At 38.9% G+C, this 23,142-nt stretch overlaps 4 protein-coding genes across 4 annotated transcripts; all 4 read left to right on the top strand.

The window, feature by feature from the left end:
* Positions 1-1,103: 1,103 nt before the first annotated feature.
* On the top strand, positions 1,104-4,294 carry LOC116719564 (immune-associated nucleotide-binding protein 9-like). The gene is made up of 2 exons (XM_032562108.1): positions 1,104-1,679; positions 1,751-4,294. The coding sequence occupies exons 1-2, from the start codon at positions 1,583-1,585 to the stop codon at positions 3,325-3,327; spliced, it is 1,674 nt and encodes a 557-aa protein (XP_032417999.1). The 5' UTR covers positions 1,104-1,582; the 3' UTR covers positions 3,328-4,294.
* A 380-nt stretch (positions 4,295-4,674) lies between these two features.
* On the top strand, positions 4,675-9,475 carry LOC116719475 (D(1) dopamine receptor-like). The gene has a single exon (XM_032561998.1). The coding sequence runs from the start codon at positions 4,855-4,857 to the stop codon at positions 6,217-6,219; it is 1,365 nt and encodes a 454-aa protein (XP_032417889.1). The 5' UTR covers positions 4,675-4,854; the 3' UTR covers positions 6,220-9,475.
* Positions 9,476-16,706: 7,231 nt separating this feature from the next.
* On the top strand, positions 16,707-17,481 carry LOC116720833 (piggyBac transposable element-derived protein 4-like). The gene has a single exon (XM_032564289.1). It carries the CDS (start codon positions 16,708-16,710, stop codon positions 17,479-17,481), a length of 774 nt encoding a protein of 257 aa, XP_032420180.1. The 5' UTR covers position 16,707.
* A 2,477-nt stretch (positions 17,482-19,958) lies between these two features.
* Positions 19,959-22,428, top strand: LOC116719992 (intelectin-like). Its single transcript, XM_032562933.1, has 8 exons — positions 19,959-20,117; positions 20,254-20,337; positions 20,419-20,571; positions 20,738-20,985; positions 21,446-21,604; positions 21,698-21,815; positions 21,903-22,006; positions 22,090-22,428. The coding sequence occupies exons 2-8, from the start codon at positions 20,256-20,258 to the stop codon at positions 22,231-22,233; spliced, it is 1,008 nt and encodes a 335-aa protein (XP_032418824.1). The 5' UTR covers positions 19,959-20,117; positions 20,254-20,255; the 3' UTR covers positions 22,234-22,428.
* The last annotated feature ends 714 nt before the right edge of the window (positions 22,429-23,142 follow it).

A 23,142-nucleotide genomic window follows, 5' to 3' on the forward strand; every position in this document is an offset into this window, starting at 1 on the left:
TCTCTACATCCCCAGAGCCTTTAGTGGCTCTTTACCTAATTTTTTAAGTTTCTGCTACAAAAATAATTATGGTCCTACCTCACAAGAAACGTGTAATTTGTATGTTTTAAAATTAACTTCAACAATAAATGAGAGGAACAAAAACAGAACATAATCAAAGAGAATAATAATCCAACATCAGACAGAATTATCTTACGTATTGAAAAGCAAATTGCAGCCAGAAAGCATAATCATCTCTAATGTCGGAGGAATACAAACTTAATATTTTAGGCCCAAGCTGGAGCTCATTATTAGGCCTATAAATAGGCGTCCTCGTTTCAGACTGAATGAACATGCATCTTCCTGCAATCAGTGAAGGTCTCTCTGTATGTCATGTCTTAAAAGATCAAATTTTCTCCTATAAGTCTGAGAATATATGAGAATATGAATTATTAAAGATGAAAACCACAAAATTATCTTATCTGGTTAATAAATGAATGACTTTTTCAACAACCGCCTGTCTAACCACCAAGCATCATAACAAAAAGTGTCAGTAATCACCATCTTATAAACTTTGTCTCCATCTAGTGGAGACAAATGTGGCTTTGGTAGCCATGTTTTTTTAAACGTCTTATTGTCACAATGCTTCTACAAACGTTAGAATATTTTATTAACTTTTTCTGTGACAGACATACACAAAGTAGCACAAAATAGTGCAGTGGAAAGAAAATTATAAATAGTATTCATTGTTACTTTACAAGTTAAAAAAGATTAAAAAATGAGGCGTTTGTGGATATTCAGACCACTTTTACTTTGATTTGGCCAAAAATTTACTCCTGAAGTCATGTAATTGGTAAGTAGCACCACCTGGTTTCACTGCTTTCTTCTCATTTACAAAACTCTCATTGTGAAAAACATGTTCTTGTCAGCAGTCACTACCTAATATCATGAGTTGAAAGTTATGATCCAGGACTTTAATTAATCGCCTGAACCCCAATCCTGCACTTCCTGAGGTTGCTTTTTGTCCTTGTTTTTCTGCTTTTAGCCATTTTAATTATTATTTTTTAGTCCTTTAAAACATTTTATAATTAAAAATTGCTTGTTCTTTCTTTTGTCATTGCTATTTTGTGGTAGGAAGTTGCATTAACATTGTTTATGTTTTTAATATATACAACAGCCAGTTTAATTTATGTTCAGGATTTGCACAACAGTGGTATGTGTGCTGATTCTGGGTGTCTGATCCTCCTGTGCATTGATTTCAGATGGCCAATCAGCTTACGTTTTTGATAAAGCAATCTATTGATCCCACCTGCTAGAATCAATAGGACTTTGATCACACTCAGCCCAACATACAAACACATACAAAAAACAAAGCATAACAAAACCAAACCCTGTATGTATTGACCAGACGTTTGCTGGACTGTGACTTCTTGCTGTTTTGTGAGTTCTCAGAAACTTGCTGTGTTGGGCGTTTTGGAGACAGACTATTGAGCCAGTTGTTCTCCAGATTGATTCCAAAAACACTGATGATGATGATGGGCATAGTTCACAGTGACTTTCACGTGACATAAGGTTAAGACACACCCACAGTGACGGCACCTAAATGGCTGAGGAGAATTTTTCTGTCCTCAGTTTGTGGATGAAAATGATCAAGAACAACATGATGTCTCTCACTAAGCAGTTTTCCATCAGCGTTGCTGGTAAGGTATATTTTTCTTTCTCCTTTTCTTAATCTGAAAACTGTTGAACTCTGTTCCTTTTGTCTCACAAGGCAAGAAGTCAACTCCTACTTCCACAACTATCAGAATGGTTTTACTGGGCAGGACAGGAAGTGGCAAAAGCTCCACCGCTAACTCCATCCTTGGTCGGAAGGTCTTGGACTTAAAGCTCAGCAGTCCCTCGATCGGCCAGCGCTGCCACAGGGCCAGTGGAGAGTTTCGTGGGCGGCAGCTGCTGATTCTAGACACTCCTGGTGTGCTGGACACTCATCAGACCCAGCAGGAAGTCCAGCGGGAGCTGAGGAGGAGCGTCAGCCTCCTCTTCCCCGGACCTCATGCTTTCCTGATTGTTATTCAGATCGGAAGATTCACTCAGGAGGAGAAAAAGGAAGTGCGACACATCAAGGAGGCAATGGGCTCCCATGCTTTGAACTTCTCTGTGGTGGTTTTCACCCACGGAGACCGTCTGGAGGAGGGGATGTCGGTGAAGCATTATCTGATAGACCAGTCTAGTGACCTGGCTGAGCTGGTGGCTGCATGCGGGGGCAGGTACTGTGTCTTCAATAACCAGAATCTTAGCAACAAGGAGCAGGTCAGCGAGCTGATGATGTTGGTTGACAGCATGATGCTGAATAACGGAGAGAGTTACTATAACAGCAGAATGCTTCAGAAAGCAGAAGAAGATCTGGCTTATCAGCTGGAAGAGGAGAGGAATTGGATCACTGAAAAGAATGAGCTGCAGAAACATAAGCAGGACAACACCCTGAAGGAGTGGTACGAGAAAGAGCTGGAGATGGTGCAACAGAAAACCAAGAATGAGTTGGAAGAGCTGAGGACAAAACTGGAGCTGGAGAAAGAGAAGGAGGAGCAGCAGGCGAAAGAACGAGAAAAGGCCCTCAGGGAGGAGATTGAGAAGAAGAAGTTGCAAGATATTGCAAGACTGACAGACATGGAGAAGAAGAGGAGGGAAGATATTCAGGAGAGGCTCGATCAAGTAACCAAAATGTTGGAGGAGCAAGTTGAGAGGGAGAAGAAGATGAGACGATCCATGGAGGAGAAGATCCAGAAGGACAGAGCAGAACATGAAAGGAAAGAGAGGGAGAGAGAGCTTCAGCACATCCAGATGGAGCAGGCGCTCAGACAGCGAGAGGAGATGACGAGAGATGCCCTGGAGGGAGAGCTGGACAACCTCTGCCAGAGGCTGGAGGAGCTGACCCGGAAGGAGGAGGAGAGGAAGAGGCAGATGCAAGATCTTCTCAGACAGGAGCGGCAGGAGAGTCAGAGGGAACTGGACCTGCAGATGGAGCAGCTGAGGGTGGAGAAACGGCGAACCGAGGCCTTCAAACGGGAGCTGAAGTTCCTGAAGATCAAGATCGAGCAGCAGAAAGAGTGTGAAGAACGCTTGAAAAAACTCCTGGATGAGAACCTGCTGAAGGAGAGGGAAAAATGCAACAAGGAAATCTCCTCGCTGAAGAGGCTGTGTGGCCAAAAGTGTAGCGAGATGCTGGAGAAGTGTTCTGCACAAGGCCCTCGCAGAGCGTCCGGTCTGGTCGGATACGTGCAGGAGATGGGACTGCTGGGTCTGAACGCAGCACTGGAGAAGGTCGGAACTCCGTGTTGCATTCAATAACAGCTTACAACTATGCTAATGTAAAAGCTTGCATGTGCTGTTTGCTGTGATGGTAAAATGTACGGCCTGTGAAAAATCAGCTGCCCGACTTTTTGCAGATCAAGAAACTGATTAAGGAAAATGACTCAAATTCAGTCAAATTGGATGGGAGGTGTCTGTGATCATCAGTCTTTGTTGCTAAATATCCTCAAATTTGGTTCTTGACTTTGACTAGGCTCTTCTAACATGCTTACACTGTGATTTAAACCAATCCACTGTGATCTTGAACATGTTAAAATTGTCCCATATTTTTCTTTGCATACATTCTGACTAGCTTCTTTGTCTCTACAAGAGAAAAGAGTCCCCTCATCATGATGGTTCCACCACCATGTTTCACCATAGGGACGGTGAGCCGAGTCTGATCTGCACCGTTCCACCACATGTAGTGAGTTTTGTTTAAGTTTAATTTTATTTTGCGGTATCAGAATAAGGGGGGCACAGTACAAATGCAGGCTCATTTTTTCTTGGTCTTCCACAAGCGTTCTAATAAAATACATCAAAGTATAAACGAGAAAAAAGATGAAGCACAAAAAGCTTAAGGGATATGAATACTTTTCAAGACTCAGCTTACTTCCTGTATTTGACAGAGCCATTTACCCAGAGTCAGGAAGATGACTACCCACGTGAGAGTAATTTCATTCCAACAAATGGATGTGATTCCTCTGTGCGTCCTAAATCAGCGCATGCACAAACTCTCAGAAATGATGGAGATAATCTGATTATGAACTCCCCACCCTCGGCTGTGTGCTGTACTCCCTGTGTCCATCATTTAAATCTGTACTCAAACCAAACCTTGTTGCTATTATTTAAAGAACACGCATCTCCCCTGGGCTGATACTGTTTTTTTTTTGTTTTGTTTTTTTTTACACTAACTGTAAGCATTACTGCCTGTTTATTCTAGGAACAATAAAATCAGCTTCAATCTGCACTGCATCCCCAGATATGTTTTAATGTCTGAAAATGTGTTTGTGTTTAAGTATACTTGATTTGCTGATCCTGTGGGTGCAGGTTGGAAGAGTTATACTCAGACAGTGCGTCATATTCCCTAAAGTAATAAAACACATAGAGTGTATGGGTTTCCTCCAAATTTCTGATTTGCAGCGTATAACAGCCTGAACTATCCCAGGAATAAACTGTTGTGAAGTGTTTTTTATTCTTTGCCATCTTCTTCATAAATCAGCAGGAAAAGGAGAAGTTGTGAATTGAAAATGAGTGGGAAAATATACATAGCAGTTATTTCTTTCATTGCTAAAATGGCTCACTGATTTCCTGTCTCATGTGACCACCTTCTCAGAGCCGTCTGGGCAGTCAGCTGGTTGTGCCTGGCTGTCCCCTGTAGATCTGCCGTGCGCTCACAACAGCAGCAGCAGCAGCACAGATTAGTCTGGACTCAGCATGCTGCGCCATTCCCACTGTAACTGCGTGCGGCTTTTAACCTATTAATATAGGTCTTGCAGTTTGCCATGCGGTCCTTTTTGGCTCTGGACAATGAATAACACCACCGGCTTGGCGCTGGTTGGAGCGGGCAGCCGGGAAGACCCGCCGGCGCACAGAGCTCTCACTGGATGCGTCCTGGTGCTGCTCATCATTTGGACGCTTGTGGGCAACATGACCGTGTGCGCGGCCGTGTATCGCTACCGCCACCTGCGCGCCAAGGTGACCAACATCTTCATCGTGTCCCTGGCTCTGTCGGATCTCCTGGTCGCGGTGCTGGTGATGCCGTGGAAAGCCGCGGCTGAAGTGGCCGGCTTCTGGCCGTTCGGCGGCTTCTGTAAGACATGGCTGGCCTGCGACATCATGTGCTCCACGGCCTCCATCCTCAACCTGTGCGTGATCAGCGTGGACCGATACTGGGCAATCTCCAGCCCGTTTTGCTACGAGCGGAGCATGAACAAGAGGGTGGCCTTCGTGATGATCGGGGTGACGTGGACAGTGTCCGTTGTGATCTCCTTTGTTCCCGTGCAGCTGGACTGGCACCGGGCGGAAATCAGTGACCCCGGCGGGCGCGTGGTTCCACACCTGGAGAGCACCGAGGGGAGCTGTGACTCGAGTCTGAGCCGCACTTACGCAATCTCTTCTTCCCTTATCAGCTTCTACATCCCCGTTGTGATCATGATCGTCACCTACACCCGGATTTACCGGATTGCCCAGACGCAGATCCGGGTAATATCTTCCTTGGAGCGCGCGGCGGAGCACGCCCAGAGCTGCCGGTCGCACGTGCCCGAGCTGTTCCCGCACATGTGCACAGACATCGGTGCCAGCTCCTACCAGTCCCGCATCAGCATCCACCCTGATTCCCAGTGCCCCAATAAGTCACACCGGGAGCTCAGAGTCTCCATCAGGAAAGAGACCAAAGTGCTGAAGACTCTGAGCATCATAATGGGAGTTTTCGTTTGCTGCTGGCTGCCCTTCTTCATCCTGAACTGCGCTTTACCTTTCTGCCCCGGACCAGGGGCCCCTGGAGCCCACCGCGGCCCCTGCTGTGTCAGCGAGAAAACCTTCGATGTGTTCGTGTGGATTGGGTGGAGTAACTCCTCCCTAAACCCCATTATTTATGCGTTCAACGCGGACTTTAGAGACGCCTTCCTTCGCCTGTTGCGCTGCCGCGGAGGAGGCTTTCTGTCGGCGGTGAGTACAGCGGTGGAGACCATGCTGGCGAACAACGAGGCCGGGCAACAGAGGCGAGACAGCACCCTGAAGGCAAAGTTGAGCGTGTCCACGAACACGCGGGGGAGTCAGGACAGCGGAAACACCACGGTGGCAGTGTTTTATCACCGAGGGGCCACGATGGAACAAGGGACGGACACTGAGGAAAGATATGACAAAAACCGATTGACACAAATACCCAGATAATTTTAAAATCTCCAGGGTAATTTTAAATCTGGGTTTAAAATTACCCAGATAATTTTAAAATCTCCAGCCACGCTGATCTTCTTTTAGTCTGTTTTTAGTCGATATTAAATAATTTTGTCCATCAAACAAGTTCTTTAAGGAAAGGAAAATCACTTATTTTCACTTGATAGCCCTAGAAGTATGGGGGACTAAAAGTGTTACAATTCAAATAGCCAAAAACAAGTAGTTGTAGTTTAATGGGTTTCCTTAACTAATTAAAACTGGAAACAAACACGTGAATAACTATTCTAACACTTTTATGCATGAGTTGTGATAATCATGCAAAAAAATGCAGAATTTTTTTGTTTTCAATCTGTTTTTGATGCTTTTAGTTAAAGAAATATGGCGGCTAAACCAGTGCGGCAACACACTTTTACATTTTCTAACATTGTTCACTTTTATGAGAAAAAGAAACTAACCCTAGCCTAAATGTTTCCCATTTATCCATCAGCTCTTTGCTGATGACTCCTTCAGAAAAAAACTCAAGTGAAAATACACAGTGAAATTAAACATAAATCAAAAGAGAGCCATCTATGAACTCAGTGAAATGCAAACCCAAGCAAAAATATGTCAATATAAAAAAGGAATACTGCTGCATACTTGACAGCATGCATCACACTGGTGACACAGAGGTCGGCCCTGGGGAAACCCTGTAAAAGAAAACCTTTACTGATGAATACCATTTGTCATAAACCACCCCCTCTTGATTCCACAGTCCCAGCTGCATGATCTGAATGCTCACATTGCCTGTGATCTGTGCAATAAGACGTGAAAGGACGAAGTGACCTGTGGGTCGTGGCTTGTCGTATATAATGAAACAACAATGTGAGAAGAGGCTAACATCATTTGTTTAAGATTGACTTGCTGTGCAGGTTAAACCCACATAGGTGGGCCACTATGGATATTCTAATGGTTTCTCTGAGCATTCAGACGCAGTAACCATGAATGAATAATGACATGTTATTTTAACAGATAATTACTTCAGATTATGAATAATGGATTTCACATTATTTTATTAGCCATTCAATACATAATACATTGAAGTTACTACAAATGATTTTATTCCCCAAATTGCATTAATTTTTGTTTTTATTTACCTTATAGCATAAATATTCACCTAATCAGTTAATCATTTATTACATCGCCACACTTTTGACCATGATGTAATTTCATAAATAGGCCGAGGTATTTCTGTTCTGTGATCTTCATATTTGGACTGGGGTTTTCAACAGCATTTATTTAAGTGACATTTGGTGGCCAAGCAGGACCAGATGCTCATACTGGATCATTGTCCTAAAGTTCATGCTCTTCTTGTCCCTGACTTTTTCCAGTATCACTGCTCAGAAACTGGAAATACCGTCCACTTAAATTTTTTGTTCAGCCATGAAGAGTAATGGTACAGAAAGAGAGAGATAATAAGCTTAACTCACACATAGACAGCCATTAAGGACTTGTTATATTTCCACCAGTTTAATCCATCAGGTGTCACATTTATTTGATTAAATCTAAGAATAAAACTTTGAAGAAAAAACTTCAAGCTGCTTTGATTAGTTTGGAAATCTGACATCTTAAAGTTTATGTTTTAAAACTGCTGACATTTTTAATTCTGGACACAGTCACACTGTATATGGGATCTTGACATTTTTCATATATTTTGGACTTTCATTTGTAGGTAATGTGTGCATTTTTTTTCTCCAGGCATTTTTATGGATGAACAGTACAATGTATGAATTAGCAGTTTTCTAATCTACTTTATTATTTAAGCTCTTTCCCTTTAAGATGGGGGTTGGTAATTCTGGTCCTTTTGGGTCAATATCATTCATGTCTTCAGGTATTTGATTGCTTGAACGCACAAATGAAAAGAGCTTTTGTCAGCTCCTGCTGTAATGCCATAGAAATACTTCAGGTGTTTGATTCAGGTGGAGCAGGGGACACGTCTAAAATATAATGAGAACTGAAATCCCTCCAGTTCTTCCAGCAGGTCCTAAAACAATCTGATAATAGTGTGAATACTAATTTAAGGTTCCAGTTGATTTTGTCCACATCCTCTCTCATCACATTGGTGTAGGTGGATTAGTGAGTGAAGTGATTATCTGGCTGTTTGATCCCCATCTCTTAAAACCCCACACTGTTCCTGACACAGTTCTGTGAAAAAGTATTGATATATCTTGAACATCAAATGTGGGACATTTAAAGGTTAAATGTATTTTGTTGTGACTTTATGTGAACAAGACATAGTGCTGTGTGCCAGTCTCAAGTCTTTTGCAGCCTTTCGCAGGTTTTCCTCCAGGATTGCACCAATCAACTCCGACCACTTCCCCTGTCTCTGCTCAGAGGACTCTATTAGTAGGAAAGAGTATTTTATTTAGTCCTAGCACAACGTGCGCCACAGTGCTCAGACAGTTATTAAGACAAATATTTGAAATCTGTGTAAATATTATGGCTGCAATTAACAATTATTTAGTACTCAATTATTTAGAATTATTGATTACTCAAAGTAATCAATAATTCTAGTGATTGTTCTGACGGCCAGTTGATTAATATGATAAAAGAGATGGTCCATTCTGCAGATTTTTCATTTTACCACTTAAGCCTTTTTATACAATAGTAGAAATATTCAAAATGCAAATAAACAAAAACCCCAATAGTTTTTTACAAAATAAGAAAATAAACATTTGATTGCCTAAAATACAACAACATAACATTTCTTTAGGAAATCTGCACTGAGGGATTTTAGCTAAAACATATTTACAGACAAAAGTGATTTCGCCTTAAATTCAAATGTACATATTTTTGGTACAGTTTGTAAATATCTAGTTTTTGTAAAGCAAATGGCCTCTTTTGAATCTGAATACTCCAGTTAACTTACTTGATTACTAAATTAGTTCAAAAATCTTTTCAGTAATCAGTTAAACAAGATAAATTGTTGAATTAATTGTTTCAGCCCTAGTAAACATCTGTCCACCTTATGGTCCTGCATTACTTTTTGTTGCTCTGTTGTGTAGCATTTCAATAAACTACAAAGATGTTTGTTCACTAAAGGCAAAAATGTTCAAGTTGTATGAACATTTTTGAATTTGCAAGGCACAATATTCAGAGAGGAATATGTAAATTCCTGTGGAGTGTGATGTGTGTTGTAAAAGTTGCTGAATATATGATTAAATAAGTGAGAAAACATTGTAAAGTGCTTTCAAAATAAAATAAGGTTGAAAGAGAAGCATAGACCACTGACTATAATGATTAAGCAACAAAGTTTGTAAGAATTTGGAAAGATATTGATTTAAAAATTAGTTATGTATTGCAGGTCCGTGCAAGTTCAGTTATTTGGATGTGCTTGAATGTTATTGTTAATTTGAGTTTTTAACTAAAAAACACTTTTATGCTCAGGGCTCAGAGATGACTGTGGCTCAGTGGGTGGAGTAGTTGTTTTGAAATTGAACAAATGTGTGTTTAAGTCCATGCTTATTACTGGTACCAGGGCAACTCAACCTCTACTGATCCTCATATTGGTGCATGAATGTTTGTGAGTGGGAATGACTGAACAACAGTTTTGAGCGATCAGTGTGACCAGAAAAGCTCTAAAAAAATTCAGTCCATTTAGCTTTCCCAGCAGAACGTTGAAACCTTTTGATGCCATCTACTCATGAGCTTTTTAGTAGCTTGTGTTCACCGGTGAATTAAAGCTTACCTTTGCATTCCCGTCCCACTCATGCAGCAGGACACATTACAGGTCATTTCTTTTTCTGAATCTGTAGAAATGGGATTATATAAGTGACTCACATGGGCACCCATCTGTTGAGCCGTTTGGTAGCTGCACTGTGCACTCTGTGTACCCTCCTCCTATACCCTGAGAGAAACCGGCATGAATAATTTGTACCTTAAGGTTGTTCCTGTGGAAGCTTTCCTGACCAGTGAGAACATAGAAGCTTTTACGCTGACAACACTCAAAAACACAAGAAGTGATGCCACTTCTGCTAGAAAGTGGAGCGAAGGAGCGCAGCTCTCTCAGGCTGCCCACAGATCAACTCTCTACTAATTAACAAAGGTTCATTTTTCTTTGTGAGAGCTCTTTGTTCTGGTAAAATATGAAAGATGATTCTATAGTTGAAATAGGACAGAAATATTAACAGATACTTTAAAAAATAACTTTTCTTGATTTTCTGGTATTTCTACTTACTTATTATGTTACTATGAGAACGGACAAAAAAAAATCACTTTACCTTTTACTAAACGCTTTTGTTTCAACTCAAAATAGACAAAAATAAGTTATTAAACTCATAAATTTACCACACAAGCTAAAGAATAAAAGTTATTTTTACAAAATCTACTTTATGGCTTTCCTGAAGGCCTCCAGATCGTAGTGATGTTACCCAAACATGACAAGATTTTATCTGCAAATGCAGTCAAAAAAGTGCCTTTATTGACCAAGCAAATAGACTTGTGTCTGCTTACTCATTGAGAAACAGCAATTCCTCTGATTTTTCAAAACAAAGTTCACAGAGATTGATTTTTACAGGTTTTATTGTTCAGAGGGTAGATTCTAAATGTCTCTTGGACATTATTTAGTGCTATGATCCTTCAAAATAAAATTTTACTATTTCATGATTGAAATCATAAAGGTTGGTTTAAAATTGCCTTTGGCTTAAATGAGTGTTGATGTGTTTTGGGTTACGGTTGGGCAGGTTTTAATTTTCTGAAACGTGTTCAAGGTTTTCCCCAGAAAACTTGATAAACTCAATGCTCGTATTGCTAGGGCAGTCATCCAGCTGCCTGTCATGTTTTTGAGGTAAAACATGTTCACAGTTGACAGAAAATTTGAAAATGTCACTTGATAGTTATGTCTTATTTGAAGACGGAAAGATTAATGCCTAAACATCAAATATAAAGTCTTTAAAAAGGGCAATTATTTAAAAAAAAACTCTAATAAATTAACAATGCCAAGCCTGGTGGGAGCACAAGTAAAGCCTGGTGGCCCGGCAGGGTTACAATACACTGAGGGAAACCCTGGTGTTAGTATTGAGAACGCAATGACTACGCAGGACAATGGAAATGATGGTACCATGTGGCAACCACCATCACAATTTCATTAGGATTTCTGTTTAACTTTCTTTCTATTTCAACTGTTGCAGCAGCAATTAGATGGGAGATCTGAAGTCCATTTTTTATAAGGAGAGTTATTTCTGCCAGGCACTGGGGATTATGATTTTTTTGTTCTGCGTAATAGAGGAGTGAGAAAAAACTGTGCACTAATGTTGAGCACATCTATTCACGTGGCTTTCACTGTGTAATGGGCCTGTAACCTACATCCTTCAGCTGCAGGCATGCATGGTGTGTAAGAATGGTCACCATATCAAAGAGGATTAGTTTTAAAAAAAGGGTCAAATGCAATTTAAAAGTGTGCAGATGTTGCATGTAGGTTACCTAGAGGCAACATCCTTACAGAAAGGAAGCATCTATTATAAAAGTAGTACTGTGCAAATAAAAATAGAAATAATGATGAGAAATGGCTTAAAACAAAATCATATTTCTATTGTTACAACTAGTTAAAGACAGCACTTATTTCAATTCATTTCTTCATAAAGAAATCTTACTAAGCCTGTCTTAAGAAGTTCCTATAAGTTGTCATGTAGGTGATCTGAGATTTATTAAAGCTCTCATGTGTTTCAGACATACCACAGAGAGAAAATGGTAAACTCATTTGTCTATTTAAATTAATAAATATTTAGTCCATTTATTCCAGCCATACAGACAAATTCAAAGTCAATTACATTACAATTATTGATTGCATGATGTTGACTTTGCACCAGTCCCTCATTCTGAGCATGATACAAGTAGCATCAGTGAAGTTATCATGACCTCATTGTGACTATATAATAAGAAAACCTCTGTTAAGGTTTGTGATTCTCTAAATAAAGGATACAGTCAAAAATACTTTCATAGGATTTTTTTCTGTCTACAGAGAGCTGGAAAAAAATATAAAAGGATCAGGAGGAGCTTACAACACTTTTGGTTTTAAGATTAGGGTTTCTACATGGTCCAGCTGGGTGCCGCTGGCTGTCGGCTCTCATTTCTACTACTGCCTGAGGAAGCTGAATTATTAGTGCGAGGCATCAGAAAGCCTGCCATCCCACTCTAACAGTGTCCTTCTACCTTACTAAAAATAGCCGACACAGGAACACACTCGGAGGGAAAGAGCAGAGTTTGTGAACCACGGATAGTACATTCAAGTGAGAAGTGGCAGCGGCTGTCAGGCTTTCATTCACGCAAGTTGAACAAAACAGTTCTGGCTGATAAAGAAGTACCAGAGTTATGAGCAAAAACACTTCAGGAAAACTGTATGGCATAAGATTAATGAAACAATACAGAACACACAACATGAATAAATGTGTAAACCCAAAATTTGCCATCACAGTCACTGATGCTGCCATTTAGACAATAATATTCTCTCAGTTAGAGAAAACTAATTCCTGCTTCTTGATTAATGACCAATGGCAGGTCTGTCATCTGAACAGGTAGCCTAATGATTTCTACTTTTTCCACTGAGACATGTCACCAAATATTTTGGTTCTGACTGTTTTTGATGTCAAATCAACTTTACAGAACTTTACATCAACTTGACATGGTCATAAAAGTTATTATTATTGGGCTTTTAATAAACTATTTAAAAAAAAAATGCAAATATTTATTGATGGAATCATCATATGACAAACTAACACTTAATACTAGAAGGCTTGTATTACGTTTCTGAAATGATCCTGAGCTCAAACCTACCATTAGAATAAGTGGACCGTTCGTAAAAGCCAGACTTGATACCAGAAAACCGACAAATTTAAATGAACTCTACAATTTCTGGGGAGTAGACTTTAGAAATATTCAGCCAGAATTATGCCGAAGAAAATAATAAAGTTTTTAAGGGTTATTAACCACATATTGTAAAGGTTGTACGTATATATCTGTATGATTTAAAAAACTGATTGCAGTTGTTTGTGATATAATCCTTTATATTTGGAGGAAGGCATTATGAAAAGCTCCAAACTATTATGGTTTTCTTACAGTATGGTCATAAGACTATGATCATATTGGGTTTATATTCACTGACCGATAAAAAACCCACAATGGACAGTGACACAGCAGGGAAAATTAATACTGATATTATTTTACTCATCACATTACTCAGTCAACCTGTGTATTCTGTCACCAAAAAGCTTTACTAACAGACCAGGACACTTTATCTAAAATGATCAGTGATGAAGGCGCTTGGGTTCAGGTCAGCAGGGTGCCAGTACTGCTGTGCAGATGCGTGCGTATGGCCGCCGGTCCCACAGAAACAGCTCTGGAACAGCAGGGTGTCCTACTTCTACACTTCTGCTTACTTCAAAGACAAGTCACAAGAAGGCCTGGGTGGTGAGTTCCTTACTTGTACTTATTGAGGGATTATACAGAAAGCTTGACGAAGTGAGGACCACACCACAAGTTGTAACGAGGGATTAGGGAAGCAATGTCACTCTTAGCCATTTGGATGCAAGAAACACAGCTTATGATTATTTCATCTGACTTGAGGACAAACTGGTCTTTTCTGTAGTTTTCTTTTCTTTTTTTTATTTTACATTTTCTGATTTAGCAGCTGGTTTTAGTTATTTTTCATCCTTTTCATTTTATTTTATTTATTTATTTTTTACCATCATGGTTAACTTAGTCTACATTTTGACAATTCTGCATCTTTTTATCGCTGTTCTGAGTGTGTGGTAATTTTGTGTCTTATTTTGTGTCTTGTCTTTGTCTGCCAGATATTAGTTATTTATTTTAAATATTCTCATATCTTCAGTGATTTCTTTTAAGCTGCTAGTTAAGCTGACATTCTTTTGAGGCTGTTTCTGTCTCATTTTTGTCTTTTTTGTTGTTTATTTAACAACATTATTTGGCTAACTTTGAAGATGTGAATTTTTGGCAATTGCTCCACTAATTAAAATAATTATCTTATGCAATACTCAGAAAGTTTAAAAAAAAAATACACAAAGAAAAACTTGTTTCAAATACATTTTTAGAGCATTTGGGAGTTCAGTTCCTAAAATACCTTCATACACCATATCTTTCACTTACAAATTTAATTTGTCTGTTTTATACTCCTGGTGTTTGTTGACCTCTGCTGGTGGCTCAAAACTCCCTCTGATCTGATGAACATGAACACAGCTTGAAAGACTTAACATTTTTATGTGCTTTGTATTGAATTAAAGCCAGGAATAGATGCCTTTCTAAAACCATCTCTGCATCCAGAACACAAGTTTATAAATGACGATTCTTGGAAAAGTGAATGTTCCAGAAACAAGGTATGATTTTGATTTTATGGTTAGTTACGCCATCTAAAACAATAACATTGTTATGAACATTGGAAAATTGAAATGTCAGGTTTTACGAAGTGTTAAGAAAAATGTATACTTCTATTTTATAAATAAGTTAATGCACCTGCTCCCCAGAATTGTTTGCAGAGTGGATATTTTGTAAAACCACCTTTTAATGAGATTACATTTGCAAGTATTTTTTGGAGTTTGCCTCTACTAGTTATGAAGAGCAACTGATGCATTTTCTCCATACCTCCCCAGCTATGGAAACTTTTGATTGCTGCTGTAAGTAATGCTCTTCTTAGTCAGCCTGTGAGGACAACCATGTCTTGGCGTTCTTGGAGCTCTGCCATGGACTTTACTTTTACTGCATAATGGATTGAACAGTGTTTAGAGATCAGCAAAGCTTGTCATTGTCATGTTTGGGGTTCGTTTTTGGACCCATTTCAAGAAACCTCTCAGAGACCAAATTAAGGTTTTGACATTTATTAAGTAAATAATGGAGGTGCGACTTGGACAAGGTCAGTTCATCTGAGGGAAAATGGAGGTGATGTTCTGAGAATGAGTGGAGCTGGTTTACCACGTTAAGAAGAGGGGGCACAGAAAGGGGGGATCCCATTGGATTTGTGTTAAGTGTAATTGATGGTACCATCAGGGATCAGCGCTCAGATTTTTATGACATTGCATTGTGGATTGCTCTTGGGCGTTAAAGCAAACAGCTGCCTCAGGCACACCCACTCACTGGAAGCAGAGGTCACACACACTTCAAACCATGAAACTAAGATTGCTTTATATGGTGAGATTATAAATTATAATTTATAATCTAATAAACATCCCCACAACTTTATCAGTGACATATTTTTTTGTTCCTTGACCTTTATGGTGGTGTTTATTAACTTATGTTCTCTAACAGACATCAGAAGTGCTGGGTTGTATTGCCATTAAAAGGTTTGGCACTTTAACCCTTTGATGCAAAACATGGGTCAAAAGTGGCCTGGCTGAGTTTTTATCTTCTATATCTTTGCAATAAATTAATTTCATCATTCAGTATTCAAGGTATTCCTCAATTAACTTGTTTTTGATCATCATACATCCTTAATTAATTTTTTCCTTTCTTACTTTTTGAACAAAAACCCTTTTTGTATCACTACCCTTCTAATGCACAAAATGGGTCAAAAACAACCCGCATTCATTTTCCAGGTTACTTCATGAATGGTTGAGTGTTTCTATGATATACTTTTGAAATAAATTAATTTTATCATTTACTTTTCCAGATATGCAGTAAATATCTTGTTTTTGTTTACCACAAATCATCATTTTTATTTGTTCTTTCTTAAGTTATGAACAAGCACAGCTTTTGTAATTCTACATCAAGTTTACACACATGGGTCAGAAACGACCCGCATGCATTTACTACAGCATTTGGTGGGAACTGTCCTTGTGTCAGATATTTCACAGCTCAGCACAGCACCCTTTGCCCATCTAATACATGTAAGTATTGTTTTTCAGTTGTTCTAACTTTACCTTAGAAAAAATTTGATTTTGTTTAGGTTACCTTGAGAGTGGGCAGATTACTTGTCAGAAAATTACAAGCAATTACTATTAGCTAGCTAGCTGTTGACATATTCTACAGTTCATCCCCAGTGACTGTGTCACCATAGATGAGCAGCTTGTGCCGTTCCGAGGCAGGTGCAAGTTCCGGCAATACATGCCCAGCAAGCCTGCGAAATATGGCATAAAAATCTTCTGGATGTGTGACGCAATGGTACCTTATGCAATAGATGGAATTGTCTATACAGGGAGACAGCCAGGACAGGAGGCACAGAAGAGCCTTGGAGAGAATGTCGTCCAACAATTGTGCAGTGGAATCAGACAGACAGGTGAATATACAGTACAATAGAGAAATGAATGTATAAGTTTTAGCACAATAACTACATATTTTTCCCAATCTTTTATGTGTATTTTATTTTTTATTTGATTCCTTTATAAGGAAAATAGTAGAATATAATAAAAAAAAGGCAATGCAACAGATTTAGGTGTTAGAATTTAGAGAATTTGATGTTGCGTAAATTTACAATCTTTTCCCCCTCTCATAGGTCGGAGCATCACAATGGACAACTTTTTCACCAGTGTCCCTCTGGCTGAGAAACTCCTCAAGAACAATCTGACCATCGTTGGGACTCTTCGCCAGAACAAGCCTGACATACCATCTATCATGAAGCCATCCAAATCACGGGAGCTTCATAGCTCGGAATTTGGATTCCATGGCAACATGACCATGGTGAGCTATGTGCAGAAGAAAGGAAAGGCTGTTGTCCTACTGAGCACCATGCATGATGACAAAGCAGTGGATAACAGCAGTCAGAAGAAGAAACCAGAAGTGATCCAGTACTACAATAAAATGAAAGGAGGAGTGGACACAATGGATCAAATGGTTAGCAACTACACATGTCTGCGGAGAACAAGGAGGTGGCCCATGGTTCTCTGGTACAATATGCTGGATGTTGCCACACTCAATGCCTACACCAACTTCAGTGCACAACACCCTGATTATATGGGTGGTGCGAGTAATGCACAACGACTATTTATCAAGGAGCTGGGCAAAGAGCTCGTCATGCCACATATGAAGAGGCTCATGGAGGGCACAACCAAAATCCAGAAGCATATTATTGAGACAATGGGAAGGTGTGGGTTAAAAAAAGACATGGCCACCACTCAGCTACAAGAGGACATCAGACAGGAGGGCCAAAGGAAGAGGAAGAGGTACGCGATCTGCCCAGTTTCGAAAGACAGAAAAGCCAGCAGCTGGTGTTCCCAGTGCACTAGGCCGGTGTGCAAGGAGCACAAAAAATTAGTGATCATTTGTGAGGCATGCAAAAATTGAGATGGTAGTTTGTGTTCTACTAATGTGTTCAGTTGTGTTTTATTTTCACCAGTTTACAGTTGTTCAACCACAGATAAAGTTCAGTTCAATAGCTGTTATCTGTTATCAGGATTTATGTGTATGTGTGATAAAATGACAAACGTGTTGCAAGTATTAAATAAATAACTGTTTGGCCCCATTCACTGCTAAAGTAATTACTTGAAACATTTTTTTTTGTAGTATTAAGACATTTAATTTTAAATCACACTTGGATGACCCATGTATAGTAATATAAAAATTATTTTTGTTCATAAAGTAGGAAATAAAAAAATAAATTAATGATCTGTGGTAATTAAAAACAAGATATTTAAAGAATACTTGCAATATTCAATCATAAAATGAATTGATTTCGAAACACAGAGCAAAGAAAAACTCAGTCAGCATGAAATAACATGGAAAATGAATGCGGGTCATTTTTGACCCATGTTGTGCACTAGAAAAAATCATAGATAGATAGATAGATAGATAGATAGATAGATAGATAGATAGATAGATAGATAGATAGATAGATAGATAGATAGATAGATCCCGTGCAAAAGGTCAAATATATACAGTAGAAATAAGCAAACACACAATAATAATAATAACAATATATACAACTAAATTAACTAAAGGCACTCAACCATCCAAAGAAGTAGCAGCAGGTCCAATTATGGCAAAGTACAGATGATGTGACAGTGCAAAGTGCAGAACAATATGGCTGTGTGGGGTTGGGGGATATATATATGTGTGACTGCGAGGTTATGATATGTGTGTGTGGGGGGGATGGGGGGCGGCAGGGAGTCATGGCTCTGACGGCTGTGGGGAAGAAACTGTTTCTCAGTCTATTTGTTGTAGTCCGTATATTCCTGTACCGCTTGCCTGATGGCAGCGGCACAAACAGTCTGTGGCCCGGGTGGCTGGAATCCATCGCTATGGATCCAGCTCTCTTCTTGACCCAGCTCTCTTCTTGGTGTACATACTGTATGTTGTGCATCAAAGGGTTAAGTAGGTGAATTCTAAATTAAGTTGGTGGCATTCAGTTTGTTTCAGGAATATCAGAGAAAAGGGGGCTAAATATCATACACTGCTCAAAAAAATAAAGGGAACACTTAAACAGGTGTTTAACACTTAAAGTGTTCCCTTTATTTTTTTGAGCAGTATATTTTGATGTCTCTGTAAAATTAAAATCCAATTATCACTTCATTTTCTTTCCCATTCACCTTTAGGTACAACTTGTGGTCTAGAGTTTGTACTTATTATGGGATGATAATAAGGGGAATGGGGAAACATTATCCACACTGTTGCAGCATAGCCCCAAAGCTCCATTGAACTTAAATGCATATTAACATATCATACATATCACATTCTACAGACATTATGCATGCATAAACCTGTTAATTGTAATATCGGCCATGTCCCAGAGACAATAGGGGAATGGCATTATGTATATCTATGCATACAACGCAAGTATTGTATATGCAGCCACCACTACACAACCACGGTCCCCTGACACATGACCAATTTACTCACAGAACATTTGTTATACATCTATAATCTGATAATTCTGGATTAGAAGTGCTCAGTGTCAATCTTTAGGCACAATACTTTTTAATATTTTGATATGAGCAGAGCTCCAAATTTGTTTATGTATATCCGTTGGGCCATGTATAGCTGCTTCCATAGCTATACATGGCTATGGAATTGTATGACTTGTCATACAATTCATATACCAATTTTTCAATTGCAAAACAATTTACCTTAGGGATTTTGTAATTTAACAGTATAGTCCTTTTTGCTGTAAGAAATGCAAGAATGGCTAATTTATAATCATTTTATGTTTGAAATTCAGCAGCTCTATTGCTTAACAAACATATGGCTGGACAAACAATAAAATTTATACTAAGCATAATAGAAGCAGCTTTAACAATTTGATTTCAGAAAAGTTTCATATCTGGAAATTACCACAACATTTGGAGTAATGTCCCTTTTGCCCACATCCATTCCAGCAAAGCTCTGAGGAGCTAGGGCCAATTTGTTTGAGGTTGGGTGGAGTTACATATGCCTGGTGGAGAATCTAACAGATTTAGATTTTTTTGTTATGTTTCTCCATATTGGTTTCCAGTCTATGGGATTTTGATATACTAGATCATGTTTCTAATGGGATTGAGGTTTACTGTTTGGGTTTTTTTCCCTGAATTTTATATTGACCTCCAACAGATCACATGTCAAGATGGGGATACAGTTTAGCATGTTCCAACACTATAAGCCACTGGTAACACGATCATTCAGTAGTAGACAGTGATATTAATGTATGATAAGCAGTAGAAACACTGTATCTTGAAACTAGTTAGACACTGGGTCAAAGCAAGATAAGACCTCTGACAGAATTAGGACACTGTTGTCTCCAGGAAGTCAGAGGAATTAATAAGGTCATTGCCAAAAGCTCATTACTCAAAGTACAAAGATTAGCTTACACACACATATATATACAGTCATATATGTGTGACCATTAATCAGCTATATATGGTTACCAGTGTATAGCTGAGAGGTACGACTGACAACAATCTGAGGAATACGTTTCATTTGTTTTCTAGCTAACGTCCATAAGGAAACAGGTATAAATCTTTATTATTTTTTTTTACTCTATGTAAGACTTGTCCTCTTGGAGAAAAAGTTCTGCATTGTTTTCATTTTAATGGTTAAAATTAAATGGTGGTTGTTTCACAAACTTTAAATCATTCTATTTTGCAGACATGCTTAGCCGTACTCTCTTATTTTGGGGGATTTTTCTGATCTTGGAGCATGGATCGCCTATAGATGTCTTTCCACAAGTAGGTAAAGTGTGGCTCATGACAATAAATATTTCCTCAAACATTTATTTCCTTTACATCTTTTAAAATCTGACTTTATTTTCAGTAACTGAAGCAACTGACCTCCCTGGAGGTATCATGGAAGACACAGAGAACCTCACCAGGACAAACTTTGAACAGCTGCAGAGAATGAGCGACAGATTCAAATACATTGCACGGAGCTGTAAAGAAATTCTGGATAATCACAGTGAACGAGAAGGTAGGAATGCTTGGCCTATTGAGGTATATTGCTGTTCAAGCCTAAACATTTTTGAATTTATTTAATTTAAAATGTAATAACTTCCAGAGCATGTTTAGAATAAACAGCCAGCAATAAGAAAATCAAATTATGAGTTACTGGATCTAATTTGATGTCATGTTTCCAGATGGGATATACTACCTGACCACAGCTAATGGGATGAAATATCAGACTTTCTGCGACATGAACACTGCTGGAGGCGGCTGGACTCTGGTGGCCAGTGTCCATGAAAACAGCATTTATGGAAGATGCACTGTGGGTGATCGCTGGTCCAGTCAGCAGGGTAACAATCCAAATCTACCGGATGGAGATGGAAACTGGTCCAACAGAAACACCTTTGGTTTAGTAGAAAGTGCCACATCTGATGATTACAAGGTACGCAGGTTATTCTCGAGGAAGAACAGTACTTCAGAAAGCAGACTGAATATTCTCAACATTATATTTCCAGTCAGCCCTGTTGCTTGTGTAAGAATGTAGCAATAAGTAGGATTTTCTTTGAGCTGATATGTGACTTGGACTCCTCCGCACTGATTGGAAACTTGTAACCATTAAACTGGTTTTGAAAGCACTGACTGGGGTTGATTTAGTCAGAATTTATAGTGCTGTGCTCTATAGTCATATTTAAATTATGAAATTATATGTATTTTATTGGTGTTTTATGCAGTTTTTATTAGTTATTAGAGTAAAGGAGGATCAACACATGCCACACTTTTTAGAGTCTTATTTGAAAAAATATAGTCCTTAATTGTTGCTTGACAATTATACAGTATTTTGTCTTTGTACATCTCATAAAATCCTCCTATGCCATAATGACAGATGCAGTTTGTGGTTCCAGAATCCAGGTTACTACGACATTGCTGCTGAAGATGTGTCTGTGTGGCACGTTCCCAACAACTTCCCGATGGAGCACTGGAACCTGGCAGCCATTCTCCGCTACCACACTGAAAACAGATTCCTTCGTCTTTATGGGGGAAACCTCTTCAACCTGTTCAAGGTAAGGCACAATAGCTGAAACTGAAATTGTTTCTGATGTTCACAAACCTACTAGTCTACATGCATTACTGACAAAGTTATCACATTCTTGCAGCAATTTCCAGTAAGGTACAACGTTGGCTCATGCTCCAACAGAGGACCAGCGATTCCCATTGTGTATGACCATGGAAACATGGAGTCCACCAGAAATTTATATGGACCAAGTACAAGAAGTAAATAGAACAAAAAAACTTGTTTGATTCCATGTAACTGAACACTTAAACTTTAAATTGTGTTTTCATTTCTGTTTCACAAAAAAGAGGAGTTTGATCCAGGCTTCATCACATTCAGAGCTATAAACAATGAACTAGGAGCCATGGCTATCTGCTCTGGGGTCAAACCCAGAGGGTGCAACTCCGAACATGTGAGTCTCAACGGCTTTCTGTCCGAGTCTGCTGCTGTTCAGATGATGCACGTTGTAACAATCCTGTGTTTTTGTATGTCCAGTACTGCATAGGAGGAGGAGGATATTTCCACCCAGACCAATGTGGAGATTTTCCATCTTTTGACTGGGACAGGCTGGGAAGAGAGCAAGGCTGGAGTGCCTCCAAGGAGATGACTGAGTCTGCAGTCCTTCTGTTTTACCGCTGAGGAGCTGTATTTAAACAGCTCACCAGTAGATGGCACTACACCACAGCGTATTCAAAAATATATAGCTGGAAATTTGGACCGATTTAAACAGGTAGCAGTGAGAAAATTAAAGAGAAAACAAAGTATTAGAGACTTATAGATAAAAAAATATATAATGCTCCAATTAAAGACTGACCCATGAGAAATTAAAATAAAGTGTTAATTAAGCATATGCATAAAGTTTAAAGATTCATTGGAAGAAATGAAAAGTACCTTCAAACTACGTATTGTAGAAAAACTTGCTATACTATCAATAGAAAATGTTACTTTGTGTTTTTTCAGATGTGAGTGTATTTAAACAGATTTTTGATGAGCCTTGAGCAGCAAAACAAGTTTCTCAGAAGTTGTTCATTTTTGTGCTACAATACAATAAAAAGAGAAACCTTTTTGTAAATAAACATACAAATGTAAAGAAAGTCAAACAGGATTAAAAAAACAAAAACAATGGCTGGATTTTTTTTTTTTTTTTTACAAAGCTTCTGTGTCAGGTTATGTTACTGCAACAAATGGCTGAATAAGTTGAAGTTTGCCTCTTGTTTTCTTTACACATCTTTACTAGTGATATTCTGGGTGATTGCTGCCAAGTATCTAATGTTACATTACAAATAATGTAATTCAAAAACTCTACCTGAGGTGGAAAACTTACTTCCCATCATCCTGAACATGCAAACTCTTGTACATATCTTAGTGGCATTATTATGGTGTGAGAGTCAAAGTATATTCAAGTATTAAAATGTCAAATATCTCATTTCAATTGAGGAACTTTAACAAATTCAGAAAAATGCTGTGCTTCCAGTCCGATGTACATTGAGCTAATTTGCACAGAATAATGGACACAACTTGAGAGACAAAACCAAAAAGACTTTCCAA

Source organism: Xiphophorus hellerii, chromosome 5 (genome assembly GCF_003331165.1).
Source record: "Xiphophorus hellerii strain 12219 chromosome 5, Xiphophorus_hellerii-4.1, whole genome shotgun sequence".
Lineage (NCBI taxonomy): Eukaryota > Metazoa > Chordata > Actinopteri > Cyprinodontiformes > Poeciliidae > Xiphophorus > Xiphophorus hellerii.

Coding starts and splice junctions, on each gene's coding strand:
- LOC116720833 (XM_032564289.1), top strand. CDS start 16,708: ATGGACAACTTTTTCACCAGTGTCCCTCTGGCTGAGAAACTCCTCAAG.
- LOC116719564 (XM_032562108.1), top strand. CDS start 1,583: ATGGCTGAGGAGAATTTTTCTGTCCTCAGTTTGTGGATGAAAATGATC. Junction 1,680..1,750: donor GTTTTCCATCAGCGTTGCTG/GTAAGGTATATT, acceptor TTGTCTCACAAG/GCAAGAAGTCAACTCCTACT.
- LOC116719475 (XM_032561998.1), top strand. CDS start 4,855: ATGAATAACACCACCGGCTTGGCGCTGGTTGGAGCGGGCAGCCGGGAA.
- LOC116719992 (XM_032562933.1), top strand. CDS start 20,256: ATGCTTAGCCGTACTCTCTTATTTTGGGGGATTTTTCTGATCTTGGAG. Junction 20,338..20,418: donor AGATGTCTTTCCACAAGTAG/GTAAAGTGTGGC, acceptor CTTTATTTTCAG/TAACTGAAGCAACTGACCTC. Junction 20,986..21,445: donor CCACATCTGATGATTACAAG/GTACGCAGGTTA, acceptor TTGTGGTTCCAG/AATCCAGGTTACTACGACAT.